This window comes from Polypterus senegalus, chromosome 12, assembly GCF_016835505.1.
Source record: "Polypterus senegalus isolate Bchr_013 chromosome 12, ASM1683550v1, whole genome shotgun sequence".
In the NCBI taxonomy this organism is placed as follows: domain Eukaryota; kingdom Metazoa; phylum Chordata; class Cladistia; order Polypteriformes; family Polypteridae; genus Polypterus; species Polypterus senegalus.
The window spans coordinates 159,803,501-159,831,464 of record NC_053165.1 but is presented as its reverse complement, the minus strand read 5'-3'; the positions used below and the strand labels follow the sequence as shown (position 1 = coordinate 159,831,464).

At 39.1% G+C, this 27,964-nt stretch overlaps 1 protein-coding gene across 1 annotated transcript in view; it reads right to left on the bottom strand.

Moving 5' to 3' along the window:
- The window catches only part of LOC120540050 (voltage-dependent P/Q-type calcium channel subunit alpha-1A-like), a 514,575-nt gene that overhangs the window by 200,985 nt on the left and 285,626 nt on the right, over positions 1–27,964 (bottom strand). Inside the window, exons 5-8 of the mRNA XM_039770511.1 lie at positions 24,331–24,422; positions 18,450–18,602; positions 15,355–15,542; positions 1,283–1,386 (exon numbers count right to left, since the gene is read on the bottom strand). Of these exons, the coding sequence (XP_039626445.1) occupies positions 1,283–1,386; positions 15,355–15,542; positions 18,450–18,602; positions 24,331–24,422 (537 nt within the window). The remainder of the gene's footprint in view (positions 1–1,282; positions 1,387–15,354; positions 15,543–18,449; positions 18,603–24,330; positions 24,423–27,964) is intronic.

The following is a 27,964-nucleotide window of genomic DNA, read 5'->3' as shown; positions in this document are numbered from 1 at the left end:
TCAAATAAGCAAATTACAAATATGAGGACATGTGAGTGGAAATGAACATCTTATGTAATTAAAATGAAAACTGTTGTTTCTTCACACAAATGTATATTAGTATCTACAGTAGAATAAATTTGCTGGGTCACCTAAATGGACACGGGATTAATATAAACATTCACATGAATTATTGGGAAAATGAAGAAATTGGCCAAATAAAAAAGAATGTCATAAAGAATATAATGCTCTAAATATACTTGCTCTTGATTGCAAGTATATTTAACTTGTATTTCCTATAGTAGGTACAGAACATTTCACTTCAGATGTCTGTTTTGACTTCAGCTTCTGATCCCTGACAATAGCAAGGAAAAGGAGTATAGAGTTAAAAATAGTAAAAGGAGTGAATCACATGTTATTTTGATGAGGCAAACATGGCAGGCGATGCAGAATGTGGCAAGCATTGAGTAGAATAGGATGTACACCTGAATGTCTGCATGCCTTATTGTACAAAAAACAAAGGGGTCTTGTTCAAAGATTGGACGCCATCCCCTGACTGGCCTACTCCTACTCCAAACCCTGAACTTAAGGTTGGTGGGGGTAAGGCCAGGTACACCAGGGTCCCTAATCTTAAAAATGTAAAGTAGCGGCCTAATCTTAAAAACAAGCGGTGTCCGCTTTTGGCGTCTGATTTTTGAACAAGGACTTGGTGAACAGTTTCCTGGTAAATATAGGATTATTTTTTCGGGTTTACTATATCATTAAGAGTACATTCAGTGAGGTGAATCGGGTCCAAATGAACTGTTGAAAATATCCTTGGTGTGGATTTGTTTTTCATAAATATTTGGTCTATTAAACCTTAGAGAAAGAGATACTGAATGTAATACGTTAACAGAATTAAACATGTTTAACCAATATCCCTTTGAAGTAGTTTCAAAATCATATAAATATGGACAAGCTTTTTAATTAGTTAGCATGTCAGAAAAGCAAATTTCCAAATCTCATTCTTGCCCAAATCGGTTGTAAAAACAGCATGTTTGCAGTTTATATTTTCAAATGTTATGTGTGGTGATGATATGCATAAATAATTACATTTTGTTTTTGGTAAACATTTTCCAGCAACAGCTACCTAGTATCATCTCAAAAATAACCAAAAATGTGCTGTTTATTTGGAACTCTTAACCAAAGACTCCATAAATACAGCTAATATAAAATGTTAACACCTAACACAATAACCCTTTGGGCAATCAATTTTAATAACTGCACAGTGGCATGTAGTGTGGTGAGGCAGGTAGATACTTACCCAGACAATACACCGAGAACAAGGTTCAGCATGAAGAAGGAACCAATAATGATGAGAGGGATGAAATACAACCAGTTCCAGGCACTCCCTGAGGCGTCATTGCTCTGTGGATGAAAAAAAGAAAATAATCAGCTTGGTGCTAATGGTCTGATTTCATTCAGTTGAACATGCATTTAGACTTCATATGTGTAGATTTGGAAGTGAACTTTTACATAGCAGATCAGATTGTAATAGTTGATGGTATAGGCAGGTGGCAAACATTTACCAGTCTTCTTTCCCAACGTAAATGATGTTATTTGCAGCTTTAAACAGCACGCTCATCATTAAGGATTATGTGACTCTGAAATGAGGACAGCAAATACATGAGGCTAAAGCATGTGCTTCATCACCACATACATCTATGTCAAAGCTAGATGGCATGAACAGGTAAAGTGGAGCCGGTCCATGCCCGCTGGAACTCACAGCCTCGGGTGTGTTTACAACAGCAATCAAGTGGATTTGAAGTAAAGTTACAAACAAAAAAAAAAATAAAAAGAAAGATGTTCTGGTATCAGAAACAAAGAAGTCTTACAAGAAATTTGCAAGTCACTTTGAGGTAGCTGTCATTTGGTTTGATAAAACAAGAATATTAAATTATAGGTGAATATTACCAATAGGGCGGCACGGTGGCGCACTGGGTTTGCTTCCCGGGTCCTCCCTGCGTGGAGTTTGCTTGGGTTTCAACCCACAGTCCAAAGACATGTAGGTTAGGTGTATTGGCGATTCTAAATTGTCCCTAGTGTGTGCTTGGTGTGTGTGTGTGTCCTGCGGTGGGCTGGCGCCCTGCCCGGGGTTTGTTTCCTGCCTTTTGTCATGTGTTGGCTGGGACTGGCTCCAGCCGACCTCCGTGACCCTGTAGCTAGGATATAGCGGGTTGGATAATGGATGGATGGATATTACCAATAGCAGGGTTGGGCAAAAGTAGGTTTTACAATTGTTTGTATGGAAAAAGACACACAGGTTATGATTATTACAATAGCTTTATTAACTCAAAAGAATGTCACAATGGCCCAGTGCACTTTGGTACGAGCTCATAAGTGCTCAAATTACCGGCCTCACGTACTCGAAAGTGTAAACCTACTTTTGCCCACCCTTGTATACTGAGACTGAGATTGGATCAAAATTGCAATCATATTAGACCTGAGAGGAAATAAGGCGGCACAGGTAGAGTCAGTATATTACCTAGTAATCACAAGATTTTTAAAGAACTGGACTTTAAACACTGACCAGAAAACAAAGATGCTGGTTATACAAGCTACTAAAATCAGTAGGAAACACTAAGAATGAGGTGCAGAGCATAATGAGCATCACTGCCATGCTTCCCTTAATACAGATGGCAATCAGCATCCAACAACTTGTATTTAGATTAGATTAGATTAGATAAACTTTATTAATCAAGTCAGGTCAGGTTGGGACGCATGCACTGGTACAGTGTGTTGTCGCACCCATCACACGATGAAACAGCTCGGGATCCTGGTTGGCGACCCCCAAGGCAGACACAGGGTCCAGTCCCATCCTCCAGAAATTACCATTTATCTGCCACAGGCAGGTGTTACTTGGGCGTCCCCTTGGCCTGATCCAGCCACTCGGGTCCTACGAGTCGGATCACCCTCTGGGAATCACGCCACATGGCTGTAGTGCCGTAACTGACGCTCCCTCAAAATGCAGGTAATGTGCCTCATTTGGGACTGCATGAGCAACCTCATTTGACAAACCAGCGGTACCCAAGGATTTTCGAAGAGTCACAGTACAGAAGGAGTCCAGTCTTCATCTCAGGTCACTGGATAGCATCCATGTCTCACAACCATATAGCAAGACGGGAAGCACCAGGACCAGACTTGAACCTTCGTTCTTTTGCGCCACACACCCCTTTCCAGCGACTTCATGACTCCCCATGCTCTCCCAGTCTGTCTACTGACTTCATAGGAAGAATCACCAGAGAGACACCTTCCTTTATTAATTCCATGGGGGAATTCAGTTGCATACAGTAGCAGAAATATACAACACAAGGATGCAGACTCACAGTACAGCGAATACAATCAATCAGTCAACCAACCAATCAATCAATCAATAAATAATAAACTTAACAGGTGAAAGCATTGAATTGGCTGATAGCAGTGTGAAGTAAAGACCTTCTAGATGTGCTTCTTAGCAAACAGTAGTGGAATAAGCCTGTGGCTAAAAGTGCTCTAAAACAGTGCCTCCTGGAGGGGATGTGGGGGATTTGACCTTTTTTCTACCAGAGCTTCCAGTCCTGTGATGGAGCAGACTTTTCACTCATTTTGCATTTGGCTACACTCAGTGTCACTACTGGTAGCATGAGGCGATACCTGGACCCTAAAGAGGTTGCACAGGTAGTCCAACTTCTCCAGAATGGCAGGCACTTCAATACGTTTGCTGTGTCTCCCAGCACAATCTCAAAGGCATGGAGGAGATTCCAGGAGACAGGCAGTTCCTTTAGGAGAGCTGGACTGGGCTCCTCGTAGAAGGTCCTTAACCTATCAGCAGGACCCACCGGTATCTGCTCCTTTGGCCAAGGAGAAACAGGATGATCACTGCCAGAGCCTACAAAATGGCCTCCAAAAGGGCAAAGGTGTGAATGTCTCTGACCAAACAATCAGAAACAGACTTCATGAGGGAGGCCTGAGGGCCCAACATCTGCTAGTGGGCACCTTGGAGCTCGATTGGCATTTGCCATAGAATGCCAGAATTGGCAGGTCCACCCCTGGCGTCCTGTGCTTTTCACAGATGAGAGCAGGTTCACCCTGAGCACATGTGATAGATATGAAAGGGTCTGGAGAAGCCGTGGAGAATGTTATGCTGCCTGTAACATCGTTCAGCATGACCGGTTTGGTGGGGGGTCAGTGATGGTCTGGGGAGGCATATCCATGGAGGGATGCACAAACCTCTACAGGCTAGACAATGGCACCTTGACTGCCATTAGGTATCAGGATGTAATCCTTGGACCCATTGTCAGAGCCTATGCTGGTGCAGTGGCTCCTGGGTTCCTTATGATGCATGATAAAGCCTGGCCTCAAGTGGCGAGAGTATGCAGGCAGCTACTGGAGGATGAAGGAATTGATACCATTGACTGCCCAAAACCACGCTCACTCGCCTCAACCTCAATCCAATAGACCACCTTCAAGAGTGGGACATTATGTTTTGGTCCATCCAATGCCTCAGACAGTCCAGGAGCTCAGTGATGCCCTGGTCCAGATCTGAGAGGAGATCCCCCAGGACACCATCCGTCGTCTCAGGACGTTGTCAGGCATACATACAAGCACAAGGGTGGGGGGCATACAAACTACTGAGTATGATTTGGAGTTGCTGCAATGAAATTTAGGCAAAATGGACTCGCTTGCCTGTCGCATTATTATTTTCACTTTGATCTTCGGGGTGTCCTCTGTAGGTTGATAATTTTCATTTCCATCAAACGATAACGAAATGGCATCATTTTGTTCCTAACACATTACCAGTCCATATCAGTAGGATTTTTTTCCCCATTGAGATCTGATGTGTTTTCAAAGTGTTCCTTTAATTTTTTTGATCAGTTTATAATATGCGAGCATAATATTAAAATAGGATTATGTTTTAGTTTAAAAAGAGCTGCTTTATGGGAGAATCTGGCATGCTAATGTTGAATAAGGAGCTATTGATTGCATTTGTCACCCTCTGATCCCCCCCACTCTCTTCTCCTAGGGCAAAATACAAGATTCTGACATAAAGTCTTATGATATTCCAGAAAAAACAGGCAAGCACACGTAACATTTTGGAAGATTGTTTATCGACTTCATGAGAAACTAGAAAGACTAGCCATCTGCATGATGCTGTTTTATTTTGCCTCAATATAAAAGCCTAATTTATAGGTTCATATAGGCCATTCTGTACAAATCAATAATTATATTTCACAGCATACAAATTACAGATGGAACGGTCTCATTCATAATAGACACATGGTTAATGAAAGCACATTTCATTTGGTCAGAATGTGTTTTTTCTTTTTCTTTAAAAATAATTAAACAGCTAAAACAAATGATGAGCTGACAGACACTGTTAATGTCAATTAATTCATAATGAGCAGCAGCTATCTGCACAAAACCTTTTTGCCAGTTGTCTTTTATTAAAATATTTCTCTTGGTGCATTAATATGGCAGAAATGACAGGCTAAAGAGTGCAGGACTGCTGTTGAAGGGCTGATTAATACGGCCAGCTAAGATAACTGATAACTCCTATCTGAAGCAATAATAGGTTATTTCTTCTGATTGACCAGGGGCAGTCAATAAATTGCTGAGCAGCTATTACATATCACTCGTAGAACATTTGTGACTGATTATCGTATGAATAAGATCATTTTTTTTTTTGATTAATGTTGTTTTGAAGGGAAGCAATAGCAAACAAATACAACATGTAGCTCATACCCCCTTTAAGCAAGCTGCCATCCTACACTGTAAGGGTCTATTAGATTTACAAATAATTAGGATATATATTTGCATTGTGTAATGCATTAGTTTTGTGCCAACACAGGGCACAAGGCAGGAACAAACCCCGGGCAGGGCACCAGCAGACCCTTGGTACCCTGTGTTAGGATATAGTGGGTTGGATAATGGATGGATGGATGATCATAAGTATACGAATAACTAATTGAAGTTTTCCCTTTGTCAGCTCCCAAGTAAGATACAAATGTGCAAACACATCTGAACTAGGTAGTGGAATGAAAGAATGCCATACTACGCACCCGGACATGTTAGTCACTAGGTCTATAGTCAGAAAGGTTCAGGGAAATCTTAAGGCACTCCATATCCCAATTATTGTGACATATCTTAGATGGACACAAGCTGGAGCTACTTTAGACTGGGTATACCCTTATGATATCTCTCTATCATAAAAGAAAATCTTGAGACAAGACTTTTTCCATGAGATTTTGTTAAGTCCCGCCCTCCGCTCAGCCATTTACAATCACGCCCTCGGTCCACTCACCTCTCATTCGTGTAAATGTTTTTGCCAGGCACAGTTCCTGCTCTCGCTCTCAGCGCTTATAAACGTTTACGTTTTCCTCACTTTAATTTCCCAATAAAAGAAGACTTATTATGTCAAAATCTTATTGATGATTTTATCAACAGAAGAAATGAGTGCAAGGGCAATCCTAACACAGAAACACGGCAATGACATGCAAAATTTTAACAGGCGACAAGAAAAGTAATGTTGTACATCTTCCGTGGATAACATTAGACACCAAAGGAGATCTTGATATGCCATTTGTATTAAAACGTTTACAGTTTCCCATTAGAATAGCTTTTGCTATGACAAATAATAAATCACAGGGACAAACATCAGAAAAAGTCGGTTCATTTATTAGAGAGAAAGAAACGATATTCACACATGGGCAGTTATGCGTTGCGTTGTCACGTTGCAAGTCGAAACATGGAATCAAAATTCAATGCGATATTGACGAAAAGTTAACTCAAAAAATCTATATATATAATTCACTAAGGCAAGACACCCATGGAAAGCACACCGGAAGGGGCGTGGATTCACTAAGCCGCCAACAAGTAAGACACCTATGGCGCATGCAGGAAGGAGCCACGGCCACCAACTCCAAGACCATTGGATACGACGACAACTCGCAGAGCCACGCCCACCAACTCGGACGTGACGACACAGAAAAAACGGCGTCATTTATATTCGTCTGTCGTAGAGGCCACATTGCACCTCCGAGTCACGTTGGCTGTTCATAGAGGCATGTTTCTCGCGGAGATGAATCGCCATATGCGGCGTGTAAAACGGTTTGCGAGGGGTATCCCATGGGATCCTTAAAACAATCCTTTACAACGGAGGTTAAAACACAATGAGGTAAGCAGTCTTTAAAAACCGAGTTTTCGGTTATGACACACGACCGCGTGCACCATAGCAAACTGTTTTACACACTACATACAGCAATTTGCGCTACTACCGTGGTTGGGTGTCTTGGTGGATTATATATAGAAAAGCAGCCAAAACCGCACAGAGCAATGAAAAGTCTACGTGAGTCACAGGTGCATGTGGACTGTGCAAAGACGACAATGACTCAAGTGACGAGTTGGAGGTGTGCACATGAGCGATGGCGGTCCGCCAGTTTTCCGTCACGGACGATTGTGTGTTGGTTCGTTCCGTGCATTGTTACAATGTTGCTTTTCTTGCTGATTTATTACATTACTGATTTTTCAAATGTTAATTTTCTCCCTGTGCTTAAAAATCATTAAAAAACCGTCCTGATTATGCGGCGTATGGTATGCCGCGGATTGGCTAGTTGTTTTTAATGAAGTTTTACAGTGAAAGTGTAAGATTAAAAAGTATTTGCATGTTTATTTCAAAGCCAAAAAGAACGAAAACGTATAACGTAATGAATATCTCTAACGCAACATGAAACATAATTTTCTTTCAATTTATTACATTTTACTATTTTTTACTATAGTTAATTACTTGCTATAATATAAAAGAGTTAGTTCTATTATGCATATGTAACAATTCATATGAAAATAACAATCTGTTTGAATTGTACATCTGCTTCCCCATACGCGAGCGGCAGATCCACGAAGTGGCTAGCGTGTAGCGCCCGCCCGGGGGTTGCCAAGCGAAGCGAGCAGGAGGCAGAGCCCCCTAGTATTAGTACAATAAACATTTCTTAGTCTTTAAAAACTAAACTATGCTAATTTGGCATGTCTGACTTTCTTCTCAGTGCTCTTAAAGAGTTCTCAACCATCTGCTACCACTCCTCACTCCTGTTAGAGGCAATTATTTGTACAAAATACAATTCTAAAATGGCAGGCAGTTCAATCGATGCTACTGTGGTTCAGATTAACCCTGAAAGCTACTGTGCTTTTAAATGATATCTGTCCAAATTCTCATTCAGATCTTTTAAAAATGCACAGTTGTACCCGTAGCATCCCTGGTATCGTCAACAATATTATAAAATGAGTATGGTGTTAACATTGTGACACGTGTTCTTGAAGGCTGCTGGTCACTTACATTATGAGACACTCTGTTGTAATCAATTGTAATGACAGCTACCACACAACACAGAAATACGAACCACCTCTTTAGTGTGTGTGTGTGTGTGTGTTAGGGCAGTTAAAATGCCTAAAAAACGTCCCGTATGGTCCACGCTCAAGATGCTCAACTAGACTTCATTGACGTTTGCACACTAGGACCCAGTCTGTCCTGCTGATGTCTCTAACAGACCGACATTCAAGCTCTGCTAACAGCTCTACTAAGCTTTCGTTTTTTTCTCCAGTTGGCACTGCAATTCCTTCTCTTTGCCATTAAAGTTTGATCAGCCTTTATATAAGAACCTTGGAGACACGCCACATTAAAATACAATAAGGCAGCAACTGTTGTGCAGACAGAAAAATAGAAGTGATTAATAAAAACAAGATAGTTACAATTTCGGAAACAGAAATAGATGTGCGACAAATTTATTGAAGAAAAGCACAGGAGGCAGAAACTAAGAAATGAAGAGACCTGCAGGTGTTAAAAAGGGGAGGCTAGCTACAGAATGGGAAATGCCCAGGAAAGCAGATCTCATTTAACCCTAGAGAAAAACGGAGAACTGCGGGAAAAGACAAGCTATTGTTTTATTTTGAGGCGCGTTGACACAGACAAAGTGACAAGCGTTGTTAATGAGACATCAAACTGTTCTGCTATGAACTACTTAAAGACTGGCCTTTCAGATTCTGGAGCTATGGACAATTAACGTAAAAGGGGGCCTATTCGATGTGTTTGCCAAAGACATTTTTCTTTTTCTGTAAGGAAATGTGCAGAAACATTTCAGATTATGGTGCAGTGGGTAAGGTGAGTGTCAGGCAGTTGCTTGTGTCTTCACTGTCAGCATTCATTCTGGCTGTACATCCTGTTTCTAAATTTATCTTTAAACACAATGCCTCACTCTGAAAAGCGGCAGGGCCATCGCTTGGTTGTGCGTCACTGTCAGGTGTCTTTCTGAACAGTGCAGCTGACCCAGGAATGGCTGGGGGGGGAAGGAAGCGAGCACTTTGCTGAGAAGAAAGAGTTTCTTAAAGTAATAACATTCAAATTGAACAACTTCTGTATTGTATTTGGAGTACCAGCAGGGAGCTTTGGCTTCTGGTTTGCATCAGCTGTTAGTTTTAGCTCTGGAAGGTTCCATGTACTTTCTCTTTTTAGAGTTCTTTGCTCCTAAAGCTAAGTTTGCTGCACCTCTCTCTCAAGTGACTTATTAATGCCGGAGGCGGCTACTGTTCTCATTATATGAAGTGGAAAAATACGCTGAGGGAATTGGATGATATACTGAATGTGCTGTATTGTTTTATTGCTAAGATGATGCTTTCTTTTATCGTCTATAATAACAGGACATCCTCCAACCCAGTTAATCCAGTTCAAGGAGGCTAAACCCCACACTAGACAGGATGCCGGTTCTTCACAAGGCCTACTAATGCATACACAGAAACACAGGGTCAATTTAGATAATGCTAACATCAAATTTGAAGAAAACAAATGAAAAGGTATTCCGACCCAGAGATCATATTTGACCCCAGGACTCTGGACCTGAGAAAAAGCAGAGCCAACCTTTATAGTTTAAAGTCACGCCTTAACATAAGCATGCACTGTAGGTGCTACTTTTTGTTATAATGAGTTATTATAGCATTAAAAAGCTACCATGTATGATTTTTCACCTTCCAGTTCTTTTTGTGTTTTTAAAAAAAAAAACACAAAATTGCTGTTGATTTTCCACTAAATCTGAAGATTACTTCTATTTCTTTGAGGGAAAATAAAAAGCAAATGAAATGCCGTAAGTGGATAATGCACTGCTTCAAATAAAACAAGACACCCAAATGTCATTTCTGATTTGGCTAATCGTTGTTGTTTTATTTTATGTAATGAAATGAGGTGAGAAGTTAGTGGTATGTTACATTTTGGCAAAATCAGATAACAAATAGCTTTGAATTTACTCGCTGGGTAGGTTTTCACTTGAAATTTCCCATTATGAAGCTTCCATCCATCCATCCATTTTCCAACCTGCTATATCCTAACTACAGGGCCACGGGGGTCTGCTGGAGCCAATCCCAGCCAACACAGGGTGCAAGGCAGGAACCAATCCTGGACAGGGCGCCAACCCACTGCAGGGCACACACCAGGGACAATTTAGAATCACCAATCCACCTAACCTGCATGTCTTTGGACTATGGGAGGAAACCAAGGCACACGGGGAGAACATGCAAACTCCACGCAGGGAGGACCCGGGAAGCGAACCCACAGGTATCTTTACTGCGAGGCAGCAGCACTACCACTGTGCCACCATGCCGCCCATTATGAAGCTTGTATTTCCTATATTTTCCATAGCACCCCAGAGCAACAGTGCTCCTAATAATATTAAAGCAGGAAAAGAAACAGTTGCCAGCATCCAAACCGACTCAAAAGATGTACGGGAGCAGGGAAAACAAATGAAAAATATGTTAAAATAAATAATCAAAACTGCCATACAAACTGACAGTACACTGAAAATCAAAGTGTTGCTGGTTTCATTTCCGTTTCCAACTAACTGTGAGGCAGTAAATAAATCTCTTAAATCAGTATAGCTCACACTGTAAAAAAAATAAATAGTATATAATAATATATAATTAAAATGTAGCTTGTGCGTAGGGGTGTTCAGCTGACAATAGGTGCCGAGGCAGAGACCAACATCTGTGGAATATTCTGCAAGAAATGTCTGTAAGGTAGAGAGGCAAATTCACACTGGCGGGGCAGAACAACTATACCCGCTGGTAATGGAATGCAGGTGCCCTCTAAGAGGCCTTTACCTGCAATTAAAATACCTCCAAAGGGAACGAAAAGTCAGTTTGAAAAGTGACACACAGGACTTTAATGGTATCTTCAATCCTTTTAATGCCAAGCTTGAAGGTAACACATCAAACTACCTTGTTTGGCTAAATAACAGAAGGGAATTAAAAAATAAAGTAATAAAAACTATGCAGAATGGGATAGTAAGATAAAACATAGCCTGAAGAATATTGCCAATAATAACTGACAAATAATGTAATGCAAAAAGGTTATAATCAAATGTTTATGCTAGCTGCCTGAAATATAAAATAACATTTTTGGTTAATGTAAAATCTTAGAAAAATATGGATTAAGGAAGACAAAATGTAGTGTGGCTAATTTGTCTTTATTTTTTCTGTGGTATGGAAGTAACCTGTACTTATTTTTTACTTTTTCAGATGCGTGTTGACAAAGTCATTACTAATAAATATATACTGTAAATATACTAGGGGGTTCTGTCCCCTGCTTGCTTTACTTGCCCACCCCCGGGTTTGATTATCCGGATATACAATTTAAAGAGATTGTTATTTCCATTTCATTCATTTTTTATTTCTTGATATTTGCCAGTAATAAAGCTGTAGTGAATGAGTTATTCCCAAAGGCTGCTAGTGCCATACTGTGCGACGATCATTTAAAAGCCTGCACAGCAGCTGTCCTTTGATCTCACTTCTTTGTTTCGCGGGACGTTAAAGTGTCTCCGAGAATTTGTTTGTAAGTGGAGCGCGTCGTGCAAGTAGTCTCGCAGGACTTCAAAGTGTCTTCCGAGAAGATCATGTCTCGTCTCCCTCCCAAGAATTATTTTAATAATAGAGAGATATAAAATACTCCTAAAAAAGACAGACAGATGGATAGATAGAGTAGAATAGAAGCTGTTTTTTATTTTTCTAGAAACTGACATGCAGGAAAAATATTACATGAAGAAAACTGTACCTGATTTGTCAGCATCCATTTAGTACAGGTCTAGGTGTGCTGTGTTTAAGTCTTTTTATAGTCTTTCTGCAGTGATTTTTGTGATTTGTTGTTACAATCCAATCTCTTATGTGTCCTGAATTGTTCTGTTCAATTTCTGGAATTATTCTATTCATTTTTGTTGCTTCAGATTGTTACTCCTTTTCATGATTTGCAACACTGCCTTTGTTAAACTATGAGGGTCTGACGTCGGATTGCAGCACAGCGTATATCATCTCATAGTGTACTTCTGAGAACAAAATAAGGCTATGTTCATAATGTAGCTCAATCCCCACTTTTTCACTCATATGAGACACAGATCTGATCTTTTCAGAGAAGAGTGATCAGTAATACATAAGATGGAATCATGACTTTTAAGAAAGGATTTATATTACTTTTGTAGCCATTATTTTGTATCAAAAACCTCAACATCTCGTTCCCACTAGTCCTGGCTCCTCTCCTGTATCTATAGGTTTCTACATATACATACAGCAGTGATAAATGCACTCGATACAACAGCTGCGATTTTTCATTTTCTATTTGTCTTCCTTGCCAATAATGGGCTAATGAATTCACAGATGCCCTGCACAGCAACCAACACCTATTTATTAGGTTGCTTCTGTCTAAAAAAAAAAATGGATTTTATTCTTTGTGTGCAATAGCTGTACACGCTCATATCAGATTTAGATCACCTGTAAAATAAATCCATCCATCCATTATCCATCCCGCTATATCCTAACCACAGGGTCACAGGGGACTGCTGAAGCCAATCCCAGCCAACACAGGGCACAAGGCAGGAAACAAACCCCGGGCAGGGTGCCAGCCCACCACAGTGCAAAATAAATTGGAACAATAAAACAAACAAAAAAATCAGATGTGATACAAAAACCAGAACAAGGTCATTTCTTGCTACAGTAGGGAAGTAAAGATTTGGATTTGTTCAGACAAGAACTGTTTTTATGTTTAACAACACATCCAGAAAACATGAAATTTGGGGAAAGTGCTGATTATGCGAACATCAAATTTGGTCCATATATAAAGCAGTTTTCTTCTTGGAATTACAGTATTGTTGTAGTAGAGATGCAGGGTGAAACAGCTTGTTTCCATCTCAGTGTTTCTTTGAAGTTCACAGTTTATGCTAGACCAAAGACAACTTCAATGAATATGGTAATCCATGTATTCAACAGGTAAGTTCTCTAACACTATCGTAAGTAATATTTAAAACTGTAAGTGTAAAATCTGGGCCGGATAGCATAAATTCCTTTAAACACCTTATCAAATGCGTCAAACATCAAAGCAGTTACTAGGTTCTGCCGGTGCCATGTTGAACATTATTTTTTGTCAAACATGCTTGATCTGAAGAATATTGGAAGGGTGGTGAGAATAAGAGTGGTACTTCTGGTCATTTATGGAGAAAGGCAGTGCTTCATGTTCTCAAAAACCCACTCCATGGAATACGTTTAAGAATGTTTTTGTACTTGAAGAAGGCGTTAATTTGTGTGACAATTCAAAAATCATCGAACTGAGTAGGTAATTTGAAACCCTTGGTAATACTCTTCAGTTATGAAGTAAATGGTTATATTGTAGACCACCTTGTGTGTATATCTGTACAATTACATGAATAAAAAAATGTAAATTAATTTAATGGAAACACCCTGTTACTACAGTTAGGGTTGCCAGACGTCCCTTATATATGGGACATGTCCCATATTTGATAATTTTGTCCCCTGTCCCGTACTGACCTTTCAGGGATGTTCCATATTTAGTTCATTTTCCAATTTCATAATAAAAATATATTTTTGCTACCTTCTTACAGCACTTAGTTGTAACTTTATAAGTAATTATACTTTCTTTTCTCAGATTCTCTTGATTAATTTTAACCCAAATGTAACGAGGAAACTCGTATTTGCTGCCTGTTTGCAGCTTGTTCAGTTGTTTTGGTTGGCTAAAGACAGCGACACTCTTACCATTGTGCTCTCCAGCTGTGCAGTTCTGGACCAGCATTGCAACATACATCGGTGGTTCTCAACCTGTGGGGCGCGCCCCCCCGAAGTAACAAAAAAGGGGGCGTGAAGAAGAAAACAAGAATCGCAAATACGAAAAATACATCTATTGAAACCAAATCAAATTAACTTAAACTACATTCTAATAGTAGAAAAATAAATATAGAGTTAGATAAATGTCGATAAAAGTTAAGTAGGTATAATTAAACTTGTAGCGGTGTATAGGCAGCAAAAAATCTAGGAATAAATTTTATTAGGGTTTCAAAAAAATGTTAGGGGGCGCGATTAAAACTGTTATGAAAACTTGGGTCGCAAATACTTAAAGGTTGAGAAACGCTGACATACAGTGACGGTCAGCAAAATGCGTTGTCACTACTTGCCACGGCCCACTTTTTTTCTAACTGCTTGTATTAAATAATGATAATAATATTTCTCTGTTTTTTGTATTAAATAAATATTTTCAAATGATTTCACTTTTACAGATTTTTTTTTGTAGATTGTATTAAATAATTTTCAGAAGGTTTTACTTTTGTTTTCCTCATAACCCATTAAAATCCTTGCTTTATGTTTTGAACTTGTGTCTCTACTTTTATATAATATATTGGTCTGGATGTGTAGGGGGCATGTATAAATTTATATATATAGTAATATAGAGGGAGATTTTAAGAGTGTCCCGTATTTCTAATTTTCTAATCCGGCAACCCTAACTACAGTTCAAATGGTACATAATGGGTTGTGGTTTCAGCTTCCTAAATCTTTGATCATTATGACTTTAAGTAATAACAGCAACAACAAAAACTGTAACACCTGTGAAAGCAACTGTAGAAGTCTTCTTATTTCAAGACATTTTGACAAAAAAGCTTATTAAGAGTTTAATTTAATTAACATTGGCATGCTAATTTATAACACTAAACATTTTTCTCTGTACTTAAACATAATATAATCATATTAATATTAATGAAACATTTTTAAAACTTTTAAAAGTTTACAAACAATTAAAGAAACACTTCCTTATAACCAAGACCTGAAGGCTAGACTAGCCAGTGTGATGGCAAATCTCTCAGCTACAGCATACATAGACAACAGAAATCAAACCCAAGGCTTAACCCCACCCAGGGTTCTCACATCTTTTCCTTATAATGCATCATATAAAAATAAGAATGACACAGCTACAGGTCAGTGCCTGCAAATAATCAAATTCCTAACAAAATGACTCTCTTCGCATTGTTATTTTGATTACGTCGTACTCACATAATAAAGAAGCTCTGTCCAGCCCTCCATGGTGATGCATTGGAAGACTGTGAGCACAGCAAAGAGGATGTTGTCAAACTGTGTGATGCCATAGTTTGGCCCAGTCCAGTAGCCCCGACATTCTGTACCATTGGGACACAAGCGAGACGGTAGTTCATTCCCACAGGGCTTATCTTCTCGGATCTCCCCTATTGAAACAAATATATTTCATTCAGATTTTATGATATACATTCTAAAATAAATAATTTCTATATATTGCCCTTGTTTTTTTTTTAATTTTTATCCTACTAGGGGGCTTTGTCCCCCCCACTCGCTTCGCCCCCCAACCCCCCCCACTTTGAAGATTTTTTTTTTCTTTGAATTGTTGCTATTTCATTAGTTTCACTTTTATTTCAGAACTACTGTAAAAACAATATTTGGAATCTTTCGCGTCCCAATATGCTGAATATTTTTAATGAGGTCAGTGAGACTTGTGTTTAATGACTTTGTACTATAATTCAGGATAGCTTTCTCTGTTTGGAATTTCAGTACAGACAAAACGATCTTCATCATCAGCAGTTAATCATTTTTTTGCAAAGTAACCAATAAATGCATGTGAAATAAACTCAATTTTTTAAAATTCTCTTGACTTAAACTTCAAAGCCTTACAGTATTTCCATACTTCTGACATATCACCTGTGTCCATATATTCGATCTCTATTTGCCTTTTCGTTATTTCTCCGAGTAATAATTTCTCTTTGTTTGCGCTAATGCGATCTTTACTTCTTTGTTCTGACACTGTCGTATTTTTCTGCTTTCATATTCGGTATCTTGCTCTGTAGGTGTTTCGCGCCTTCTTTTTTTTTTTTGAGTCTTTGAATTCCACTTTTCATTTTCTCTAAACTACTCTGCATGTGTTTGGCCCCCTTATTTTTTAACCTCTTTATGGCGTTTTACTTTGTTTTCTACTCTTTGTCTTTTATTTCTGGCCTCGCTTTGTCCAGCTTTTTTTTCAATGACACCCGGTCCGTGGTGATTATTTTCATCTTTTTCGAGTAATATTTTCAGTTTGTTTGTGCTACTGCGATCTTTACTTTCTTTTTTTATACTTTCTAATTTTCCTACTTTCATATTCTTTAACTTTCCCCACATGTGTATCGTGCCGTTTTTTATTTATTTTTTTTTAACCTTTCGAATTCCTCTGCTTTCATAATCTCTAACTTGCTCTGCATGTTTATAGCGCCAATGTCCGGATTGGAGCTGCTTTTTTTTTTCAATTCCACTTGTTCCTGGTGGATAATTACTTTCCTTATTTTCTGAATTTGCACCTAGATAATTCTTTTTCTTTTTTGTCTCTCCAACGCTTTTGAGTCTCTTTTCTCTGCACTACTTTCTTCTTCGCTTAGTCGTTGACGTTTCATTTATAACGTATTGTTCTTATACGCTTTATATGCACTGAGAGCCCTAGATCTGTGTATGCTCAGAGCCTCTAAACGACTGAGTTTTTTGCTGCCCATGGTCTTATTTGATGTTGATTGTAAGTAGGGCGTGTCTTGCAAGAATCTCATGTTCTTCATCCCCGTGAGACGGTCCTGAGTCAATCTCTTGGCACAAAGTCTCATGTTTAAGGTCCCCGAGAGACGCTCCGTGGCCAATCTCGAGGGTCTTTTAAGTGTCTCCCGTGGTCTTCACGTGAAGATCATGTCTCGTATCCCTAGTGTTTCTCTCCAGGATTTTTTTAATAAAAGAGAGATAAGTGTAAATTGCTACACCCATCGTTGCCTTAAAATCTGCTATTAGGCCGAACTGATATACTGGATTTAAAGCACTGTATTTAGGTAAAGTTATTTTTGGTATTTAAGTGACAAAGTCAAAATCCAATCAAAGGATAATAGATTGTTTAATTATTTACAGTAATTTTACTTTAGTACTTGTACAGTCGAACTCCAGGTTAGATGGCCCTTTCACCTATGTTGTCACATTTCTACATTCTGCTTTCCATGGACACTGTAAAATGTGCAAATTCCCCACAATGTGTATGTGTTAATTTCCATTGTCCTTTAAAAATAAGCTGCTTTTTTTTGCTTAAAAAATGGTTCCTTTCATACTTCTTACGTGTTTATGAATGTAAGATCTCCTTAACACGAAGGACTCAATCAAATACTACCAGACTGATTATAATGCAACAAAATGTTTTGGTGTATGTAACTATATACAGCTTTCATAGCTATCTTTATTTTATATTACATCTTTACAATTTGCTTTTAAAAAAAAATAAGTGAAAGGCCACACCCCTCTGAAAAATAAAAAATGCAATATATTTGTTGAAGAGTGACAGTAATGCTCACGTTCAGATGAACACTGATGGAGTCTTACTCTCGTCCCTACATACGGTATAGATGATAGATGGAAAAACTGCTGTAGGTGCCTTAATAAGTATTAGAAAGCTTTAAAACTCAGACGAGAATGTGGCCTAACCTAAAAGCCTGGGTCGATAAAATCCAAGGTTATCAGTTCAATGCCTTACTCAAAAATGTCTTTTTGTTACTCCTGCTCGGTGATTTGTCTGCTCTTTACTGCCACCACATCTCCAGTTGAACCTGAGAAACTTTTCAGGCCACATCAATGCGTACAATGCTGTAACTTCCATGCTGAATTAGTGTTCACTGGTTGAGTGGCTAAGGTGAATCAGCTCTTAATACAGTATATAGCATGTGAACATCAACGCATACATTTCAGCTTATTTAACTGACCATGAGCATTTTGCCATACATTTATAGCACCACATAAATAATTTGTTGCAAGCATAATATGACATTTTAGATTTCTTACGATTCTCTTATTCATAGCAGAGGATGTGCTTCTTTGGTGTGTATTTTTGTAAGCTATATGGCTGCTGGTTCAAAACATTCTGTATAACTAAGACCCTATGTGTCACCCTAAGTGAATCACATAACCCGCTGGGTCTCACACCGCACTATGTCTGTAAAGTGTTTTGGCAAGTTTAGTATGGAGAAAGTAAATACAAACAGGTTTATTGCCATTAAATATACAGTAAATAAGTAGTATATAAGTGATAGTGAACCATTGTATGACTTCACCCCAGTTCTACTCACTTGTGACAATGTCAAAGCAGGTGGTGTGGAATTTGCCCATGTAGAATTCTAGTCCAATGATGGCAAACATAAGAATAGCAAAAAACAAGAGCAGTCCGATCTGTAGCAGAGGTATCATGGCCTTCATGATAGACTTAAGGACCACTTGTAAACCTGGAAACAAAGGAACAAGAGATAATAACACAGAGAGGCCATTGACACGTGCATACACACACACATGTACGTACACACTCAAATATTGTCTGATTATCTTCTCATATTGCCAAAGAGACTGAAGAGCTCTGATTGTAAATGCAAAGCCCGGAAAGGGAAGCACTTCTAGTGGAGTACATCTGTGTGCAGCTGAAGCTACGTGTTCAAAAAAAAGTTAAGGGCCCTCTCTAATTTTAATTTCTCTTTGTCTTCTTGTTTATAAATAGTCAGCAGATGGCAGAGTAGTAATTATTATAAATAACCAGTGGATGTTATTATGATTACATTAAAACAGGGAGGTGAATAACAAGCATGGCATTAATACCCAAAGTGATCTGCCTAAGAAACCTTTCAAATTCAAATTTTGACTTTTTGATATTGCCTTTTTCAAAACATGTTGCTCATAACAACTTTTACAAAGTATACAGGCTTTAAAAATTTCAGGCAAAAATTGCGTGTGAACAAAGAACATCAAGACAAGTCCCTTAAATTTATATCTACCATATGAAGACTTCTAAGAAGCTCAAGCTCATGTTCTTTGATCTTTGAACTCCTACTTCATTGGCTAATAAACTTTTATGATTTGATTATGCTTTTAACTTAGCTTAAGATTTTAATTTGAATTGAGTTGACTTTAAAAACTTGTCATCAGGTAGCTGTATTTGCTGCCCCTTCTGTATATGTTCAGGGGGAGCAGCCATGGACTTTGCAATACCTCCCCCTGGATGCTAGATGGCAACCCCCCTGGGTTGGAGCGGTGCCTCGGTTTCCCGCAGGGATTCATGGGAATTGGAGTTTGGTGGGTTCCGCAGGCGCCACCAGGGGGTACAGCAGTAGGAGCTGCAGAGCCCTTCTGGGCAGTAGTTTTGCCACACCCGGAAGTGCAGCCAGAATTCGACAATCAAGCACCTGGAGCACTTCCGGGTGGACTATAAAAGGGGACAGCAGCCACCACTCCGAGCCTGAGTCGGGAGGAGGAGGAGGACTACGCTTGCTGGGAGGAGTGGTGGTGCAAAGAAGTACTGTGTGGGTTTTGTTTGGTGTGCTTGGGATTGTGCTGTGCCTGTGGGTCACAGGGAAGACGTGCCACACAGGTGAAGAAAAATAAAAGTTTCTTGGCTTTGTTACAATATATATATATATATATTTATATTGTCACACACGTGCGACTAAGAGCGAGTTGAGTTGACCAAGTAGAGATGATTACCTGCCAGGCCAGGGGGTACGGGATGCTCTAAACTTTTTTCTGTTATCTCTGCAGACCAAATATGGAAAAACCTGCCTGGTTTAATGTCACTTCCTGTTCCGGTGTCCAGACGGACGTCACTTCCTGTTCCGGTACACAGACTGACATCACGTCCTGTTCCAGCACCCAGATTGACATCACTTCTGGTCTACAACATAGAAAACCTCCCTCTTTCCAGACCAGTTCAGTTCATTCTGGGAACTCAACCTGAGAACATCCTTGTGTTGTCTTTAAACCTTTTGCAGGCAGGGACACTATATGGGTGGCTGCCCCAAACCTTTCCAGTGTGTTGAGACTCATTCTTTTACAGTGGCGTAGTCAGCAGGATGGCCTTCTTGTGGAACCAGAAGCCAAACCAAAACTACGTCTCAACACACCATCGTTCCAAACAACTGAAGCCCTATCAGGTAGAAGAGTACCGTTCTCGTGTTGCCGAGCTGAGGTCTGATGGTATGTGTCGGAAGGATCTGGAGCATGTTCCAACCCAGTTCTCCCTAAAGAGAACCTGGCACCGTAGGCAGAGGACCTACAGACGAGGGCCAGTTTCTAAAAGGAACACAGTTGAGACCTATTATGGGCTCCTGAGGATGGGGACCAACCCAAAGATCCCCATAAAGGAAAAATCCTTTGAGAAAGGTGGGGGGACCTTGGGTCGGCAGGTGAGTGATATAATGAAATGGAAATACAACCCAGAGGTGTCCCTCCAAAAACTGGCCATGACACTATGGCAGAAAGTCAGGTGGTGGCTATGGCCATGTAATAAAAACACCCGAAAGATTGTAGAAAAAGATTTAGAGCACCCCACCACCCCCTGGCCTGGTGGGTAATCATCTCTACTTGGTCCACTCAGCTCGCTCCTAGTCGCACGTGTGTGACAATATATATATATATATATATATACACACACACAGTATAGACAGTGCCTTCTATAACGTCTGGGACAAGGGCGCATTTTTACTTGATTTTCCACTGTGCTGCACAGATTAAAATTACAGATCTAACAATTCAGATGTGATTAAAGTGCACATTTCAGTCTTTTATTTAAGGGTATTTGCAAACATTTTGTTCACATCATGTAGAAATTGCAACACTTTTTTCTATATCAAAATAAAAAAAAACTAAAAAATTATGACTTCATGAGTGTAGAAATGAGCCGCATATACAGTAGTTTAGATGGTGACTTGTAGGTGGCAGATGAATAAAGATATGGGAGAAATGCAAGGTGAAGAACACATGTAAGAACAGATGAAGATACTCATTTCTCCATTTTTGGGCATTTATATAAGGAAGACAGAAGTTTTGAAATAAGGGTGTTATACTCGCTTATGATGGTGCTAGACAGTGGTGATGTGTTCCATGCCAATTAGCACATGCAAGTAAGAAGCTCACTGTACTTTCTATATTTGTCAATAATAAGCCTATAAACCTATAAAAGCTATACAGTACATATATAGCTTTTAAATACCTGACTGTGAACACTTTTATGATGTAGCTGCACAGTGAATGACATGCAAGGGTAACTGGTAACTTTAAGTGGTAACTCCCACTCAACACCATCCAACCTCTGGTCCTTAGGGACAAGCTGACTGAGATGGGAGTAGATTCACACCTGGTGGCATGGATCGTGGACTATCTTAAAGACAGACCTCAGTATGTGCATCTCGGGAACTGCAGGTCTGACATTGTGGTCGGCAGCACAGGAGCGCCACAGGGGACTGGACTTTCTCCGGTCCTGTTCAGCCAACATACATCAGACTTTCAATACAACTCGGAGTCCTGCCATGTGTAAAAGTTCACTGACGACACTGCTATCGTGGTGCTACATTAGGAGTGGGCAGGAGGAGGAGTATAGGAAGCTAATCAAGGACTGTATTAAATGGTGCGACTCAAACCACCTACAACTGAACACCAGCAAAACCAAGGAGCTGGTGGTGGATTTTAGGAGGAACAGGCCCCTCATGGATCCCATGATCATCAGAGGTGACTGTGCAGAGAGTGCAGACCTATAAATACCCGGGAGTGCAGCTGGATGATAAATTGGACTGGACTGCCAATACTGATGATCTGTGTAAGAGAGGACAGAGCCGACTATACTTCATTAGAAGGCTGGCATCCTTCAACATCTGCAATAAGATGCTGCAGATGTTCTACCAGACGGATATGAAGAGTGCCCTCTTCTACGGTGGTGTGCTGGGGAGGCAGCATAAAGAAGAGGGACAAACTGGTGAGGAAGGCAGGCTCTATTGTAGGCACGGAGCTGGACAGTTTGACATCCGTGGCAGAGCAACGGGCGCTGAGCAGGCTCCGGTCAATCATGGAGAATCCACTGCATCCACTGAACAGGATCATCTCCAGACAGAGGAGCAGCTTCATAGACAGACTGCTGTCACCATCCTGCTCCACTGACAGACTGAGGAGACCCCACACTATGCGACTCTTCAATTCCACCCAGTGGGGTAAACGTTAACATTATACAAAGTTATTGTCTGTTATACCTGCATTGTTATCACTCTTTAATTTAATATTGCTTTGTATCAGTATGCTGCTGCTGCTGGAGTATGGGAATTTCCCCTTGGGATTTATAAAGTATCTATCTATCTATCTATCTATCTATCTATCTATCTATCTATCTATCTATCTATCTATCTATCTATCTATCTATCTATCTATCTATCTATCTATCTAACTATCTATCTATCTATCTATCTATCTAAAATCAAGGTTAAGGCTGTAAACGGCCCCACAAATGTGTAAAACTGTGGTGTGTGAGTTATAGGATCAGAAAACGTTATAGCTGCTAGATGTGCTAGATGGCACCACATAAAGGTAGCTGCGGAAATTTTGACAAAACAATTACATTTTGTCAATGGGTTAAAAACATAAGAGTCTTGTCGATTCCTAACAAAGCATAGGAGGAAAAAGAGTTATTTTATGATGGGACTGCATGAAAAGTAGATAAATGGTAAACAAGAAAGCTTCATCTCTCTCATTTGAAGCATAAATATCTCTAAATTTCAGTCCAAGAAACGAGGAGCTTATTGTTGGCTTCTGTGTCATTGCTTGTGACCAAATATCAATACATATTGTTATAATTCTGGAAAAAAAGCTAAGATGGAGACAACTGAACATTCTGCAAAATGAGCAACTATTAAAACTCTCACTCGAGCCCTCCTACCACACAACATCCAATTTACTCTAAAGGATGGTGAAATAATGTGCAGAAATTTATGTTACATTATGAATTTGACACCAAACTATGACAGAGATCAGATAAGGAGAAGTAATGTAACACATGTTGGCCCCTTATGTCTGACAATAAAACAAAAATGTGCCACAGTAAACAGCAAATAATGGTATTGTATCAACTGTGCAATGCAAAGCAGACGTTAATACACTACCATCAGCTGTTCACATTCATTGTATTTCTCAGTAACGTTACAGACAGACAATGGCTACAGCTTTCCTCATAAGTGAACTTCCTGAACAGACAACATAACTGAACTGATCGTAAAAAATGAAAACGTATATTAAAACATACACCGTTCTAAGATAAATAAACATAACTAAGCACACAAGATAAAAGGAGACAATACCTTTGTTTGGTAAGTAAAAGGCAGAACTGGCCTGCATTACTTCAGATTTATCTTTTTTTGTTAGATTTTAAATACTAGTTTGATACCATATATTTATTTTGTTTATATTAATTTATTATTCTAATGACAATGAGATTAATATTCAGTTAACATTTAGTTAACAAGTAGAGTGACAGGATATTTTCAGGTAACTACTTTGTACATGATAACTGCTTACTACTGAAATAAATGACAATTGTAACAGTCACAATTTTCATCACCAGTTCCAGTTTACATATGCTGCTGGTAATGCTGGAAAGAATTGGATGTCAGGTGTCAGCTTTCATAACAGTCCAAGATTGTGCTTAATAGCATGTAAAGCCATTTGTGCCCTTATGAGGCAGTGAATGATTACAATTAATGAAGTAATGACGCTCATCATGGTTTGTGAAGCAATTCACGGTCCAGCTAAAACAAAAGATTTGCCCCAATTGAAAGACTAAAACTGAAAAACCCATGATTGCAATTTTTTTATTTTGAATTAAGAATGAAGCAGAAAAATTCTTGTGAATGAGATGCGATTTCTAATCTAGAAGACGGTGTAGCCAAGTGACCAGAGAAACTCAAGGTTGCTGATTGTGATTTTGAGCAAGTCACTTATACTCTCTGTGCTACAACTGTAAAATATGTGAAAGTCTGTAATGTGCTCTGAGCTTGTAAGTCTCCTTGGATACAGGAATCTGCCAAATGAGCATTAATAATAATAATAATAATAATAAAACAAAAAAAATGAAATCCAAAAACTTTTCAGTAATTTAATTCTAACATAAAGCCATAAATGCCACTTAGAAAGTGAGTCTCTTGAACATACTTGGGATTCCTGATACTAGTTTCAGGGGCCGCAGAACACGTACAGCTCGCAGAGTTCGAAGGTCAAATTCTGATCCTACTGTCGCCAGGATTCTACAACAAAAGAGAAAGATGGTGGTTAGAGGAAATTAAGCAAACATTGTTTATCCCAAATATATAACCTACTAACATCCTATGGTGAGAAGATATTGGTCCTCACAAGAAAACATAAAACCAAGAAAACCAAGAAAACAGAGTCCTAGAACACAACACACAAAAATACATTTGCTATGTCAGTAAGCACAAATATATAATTAGTTCAATGCAACAATACACCCAGACATCATCATACTAAATACAAAATGTTTATGGTAAACAGACAGAAATAATTGTGGCATTAAGTAATTCATCCATAGCTAAGTTCATGCCTTACTTCAGAGGCTGAGAAACTTGATCTGAGGTTGCTTAAGTCGCTCCATGTCTTCTCTGTTCTCTTGGTTTTAACGTATTAATATATCTTGACTATCCTATCCTATTATAATACACCAGTAACGGCGTACTGCACGATAACGTGCAGTGAATACACTTGACTTGATCATTCCTAGTTCTCATCCTCTTTCTCTGTACGTTTATCATTCGTTTGCTCAGAGGTTGATGCGCTTGCTGCCTCCTGAGCAGCTCTTCTTTTCTCCACCCTAGCGGCCCACTGCTTCTCTTTTCTGCTTCTCATCTTTTCGCGTTAAAACTGATTAAGTTCATTTTTGTGTTGCAATTACTTAGTACGTTTTCTTTAATTTGTCATTTAAGATGGCACTTGAGTCTTCAATCTGCCTCAAGAATGATTAGTGAAGGTGGTAGGGAATGAGAACGGCACCCATACGCATGCGCCACATGGCCGCCCTGCTGCGCGCTGCAGAGAGTTGATTCTACAATAAAATATAATAAAAATTAAAAGAGTAATAAAAATCATCACCCCGGATAGTTGACGTCACATAGTATATGCGTACCAAATTTCAAGTCAATTGGTGAAACGGTTTGCGAGCTACAGGTGATTTAAAATCCTGGACAGACAAGCGAACAGCCACGGTAGCGCATTACATAAGAAGACATTTATTAATTAATTATTAGGCCTATGTGAAGGACTAGATAAACTGAAATAATGTTTGTTAATTGACAGTTATAAGAGAAATTGAACTATTCCCTTGTCAGATTTGAATATCACATATGCTTTTATAGGTCACCTTTTAAGACTGTATCTCTTCTCATGCAGGTTTATAGTTCCCACCGCATACTCCATCTTCCCGGAACATCACCTACCATGTTAAAACTGTATGACTAGTGACAGTACTCTGGGACGATGTATGTGAATTTGAATGTGTGTACAAACATCTCCCTGTCGCCTGGTGACTAGTCTAATGTCCTTGTCATAAACTCAGATAGTATATATTCCTGTAAGCACGTAATAGAAAAGATTATTTCAGATCATGGATATTACCAAATAACTACGTGATAAAGTTTTAACATGTGTTTTTTTCTCTACTACTATTATTTTTTTAAAGTAAACAGTAATAGGAATTCAAGCAAGCTTCTTCTTGGTAGAGTTCTTAGGTGTAAAAAGGTAAAAAGGGGTGTGTGGCACTCCCGATAACTATGCAAAAGGACGAAGGTCCAAGACTTTAGAGTCCTGGTGCTTCCTGTCCAGCTATGTGGTTGAGAGACATGGATGCTATCCAGTGACCTGTGATGAAGTCTGGCCTCCTTTGGTATTGTGTCTCTCCAGAAAATCCTTGGGTACCGTTGGTTTGACTTCGTGTCGAATGAGCAGTTGCTCATGGAGTCATGAGGCATGTTAGCTGCATTGTGAGGGAGCGTCAGTTACGGCACTATGGCCATGAGGCACGTTTCCCCGAGGGTGATCCAGCTCAGAAGATCCTCATTGTTGGGGACCCAAGTGGCTGGACCAGGCCAAGGAGTTGCCCATGTAACACCTGGCTGCGGCAGATAGAACGTCATTTCCAGAGGGTGGGACTAGACCACGTGTCTGCCTGGGGGGTTGCCAACCAGGATCCCGAGTTGTTTCGCCGTGTAGTGAGTGCGGTAACGTGCTGTACCAGATCTTGCTCCCCAATTTGACTTGACTTCTTCTTGACTCATGGGATAATCTGTGATCTATTAACAGCTAAAACTAGCTATTGTCAAGAACTTGGTAGGAACCATGTCTGCAGTTACTGATGCTATTAAATGCTGAGGTTCCCCACCTTTATCCCTTACTCATGTATTCCCTTTGACTCATCAGTATTTCAGCATGCAAATAAATAAATTAGCTGTTATATTCTCTGTTTATGTAATTCTCTTTGCCGTTGCTCCAAAAAATAAATGTGTAATTTTGATGTATTTAAACTGTAATCAGAAACTATTAGAGTTCATTAAGCTTAAAATAAAAATGTACTTATGCTGTTTAGTTTTTCTTAATCTTGTAGATTGTTCATTCTTTATATGCTTGTTTAATAACAGGATTGAAAAATACTATAAATATATGGCTATTTCCAGGAATTGTTTATTCCTTTCAGCCTACAATGTTCTCTCTTGCTCACTTCTACGCCCATACCACTATAGGTCTGTTACCTTTGTAAGCTGTGATTACGGAAGTGACAGTTTATGTTAAATTGGGTCCAAATTTGAAAAAAAAATGAAGAAGGTAAGGAAAACTGAGCAGAAATCTTTTTTATTTTATCTATTCATTTGTCTTTACTAGCGTTTTACACTGCTGGCCTAGCTCTCTTTCTCAGGGGTGTAGGTTGATTATTTTTTAATTTTGTAAAATTCAATAAAATAAAAAAAAGAAAAAGAAATCTGTTTTCATGAGCAATTGTAATATGAAGCACATTGAAGAGTGGTCCACTGTATTACACCTGTTTAAAATTAAGGTATATAGAATTAACAATTGTGTTATGGGTTTTTCGGTATATTCAATATTAAGAGCAATTACTGATTTCTACCTTTCATGCTGTTAATAAGTAAATATTAATATTAAGAAACTGGTGTACTATAGGACATCCGATCTAGTGGGTGCTTTAGGATAACTTGCCAGTGCAGTCATTGAACTATATTGACCTCAACCTGCAAATCATCACAAACGTTTAGTGAATATGCCAAGATGGACTTATTATTAGGGCCCACGATTTACCGCGGCAAGAAATCGTAAATTCCGCTGCATGTTTTTTAAAATTCCGCGGGGTACTACGGCGCGGCAAATGCAATACCAAAACTCCATAAAACTAATTCGTAATCCAAGCAAAATAAATGCAATTTTTCTTATTCTTAATCCCTAATAATAATCAATCATGATTCCTAATACTAATCAAATAGATATATCAAAGCATTTTAATCCACAGATTTGCATTAGGCAAATGATGCTGAAACATATGTAGGCATAATATTATTCTCAACAAACGATCGAATAATGTTTCAAAAGTCAATGTTTATTTATTGTTGAAGAAAACGGCACTGTAAGATCATAGGTTTTCTTGTGACAGAGAATATCGCAGTAGTGACAACACCGATCCATATTTTGAGAACGAACGTTCCACATCAACAGATCGGCAACGCAATGTAAACTTTAGCAAGAGCTGCTAAGCGATGCAGTCTGTCCTCTA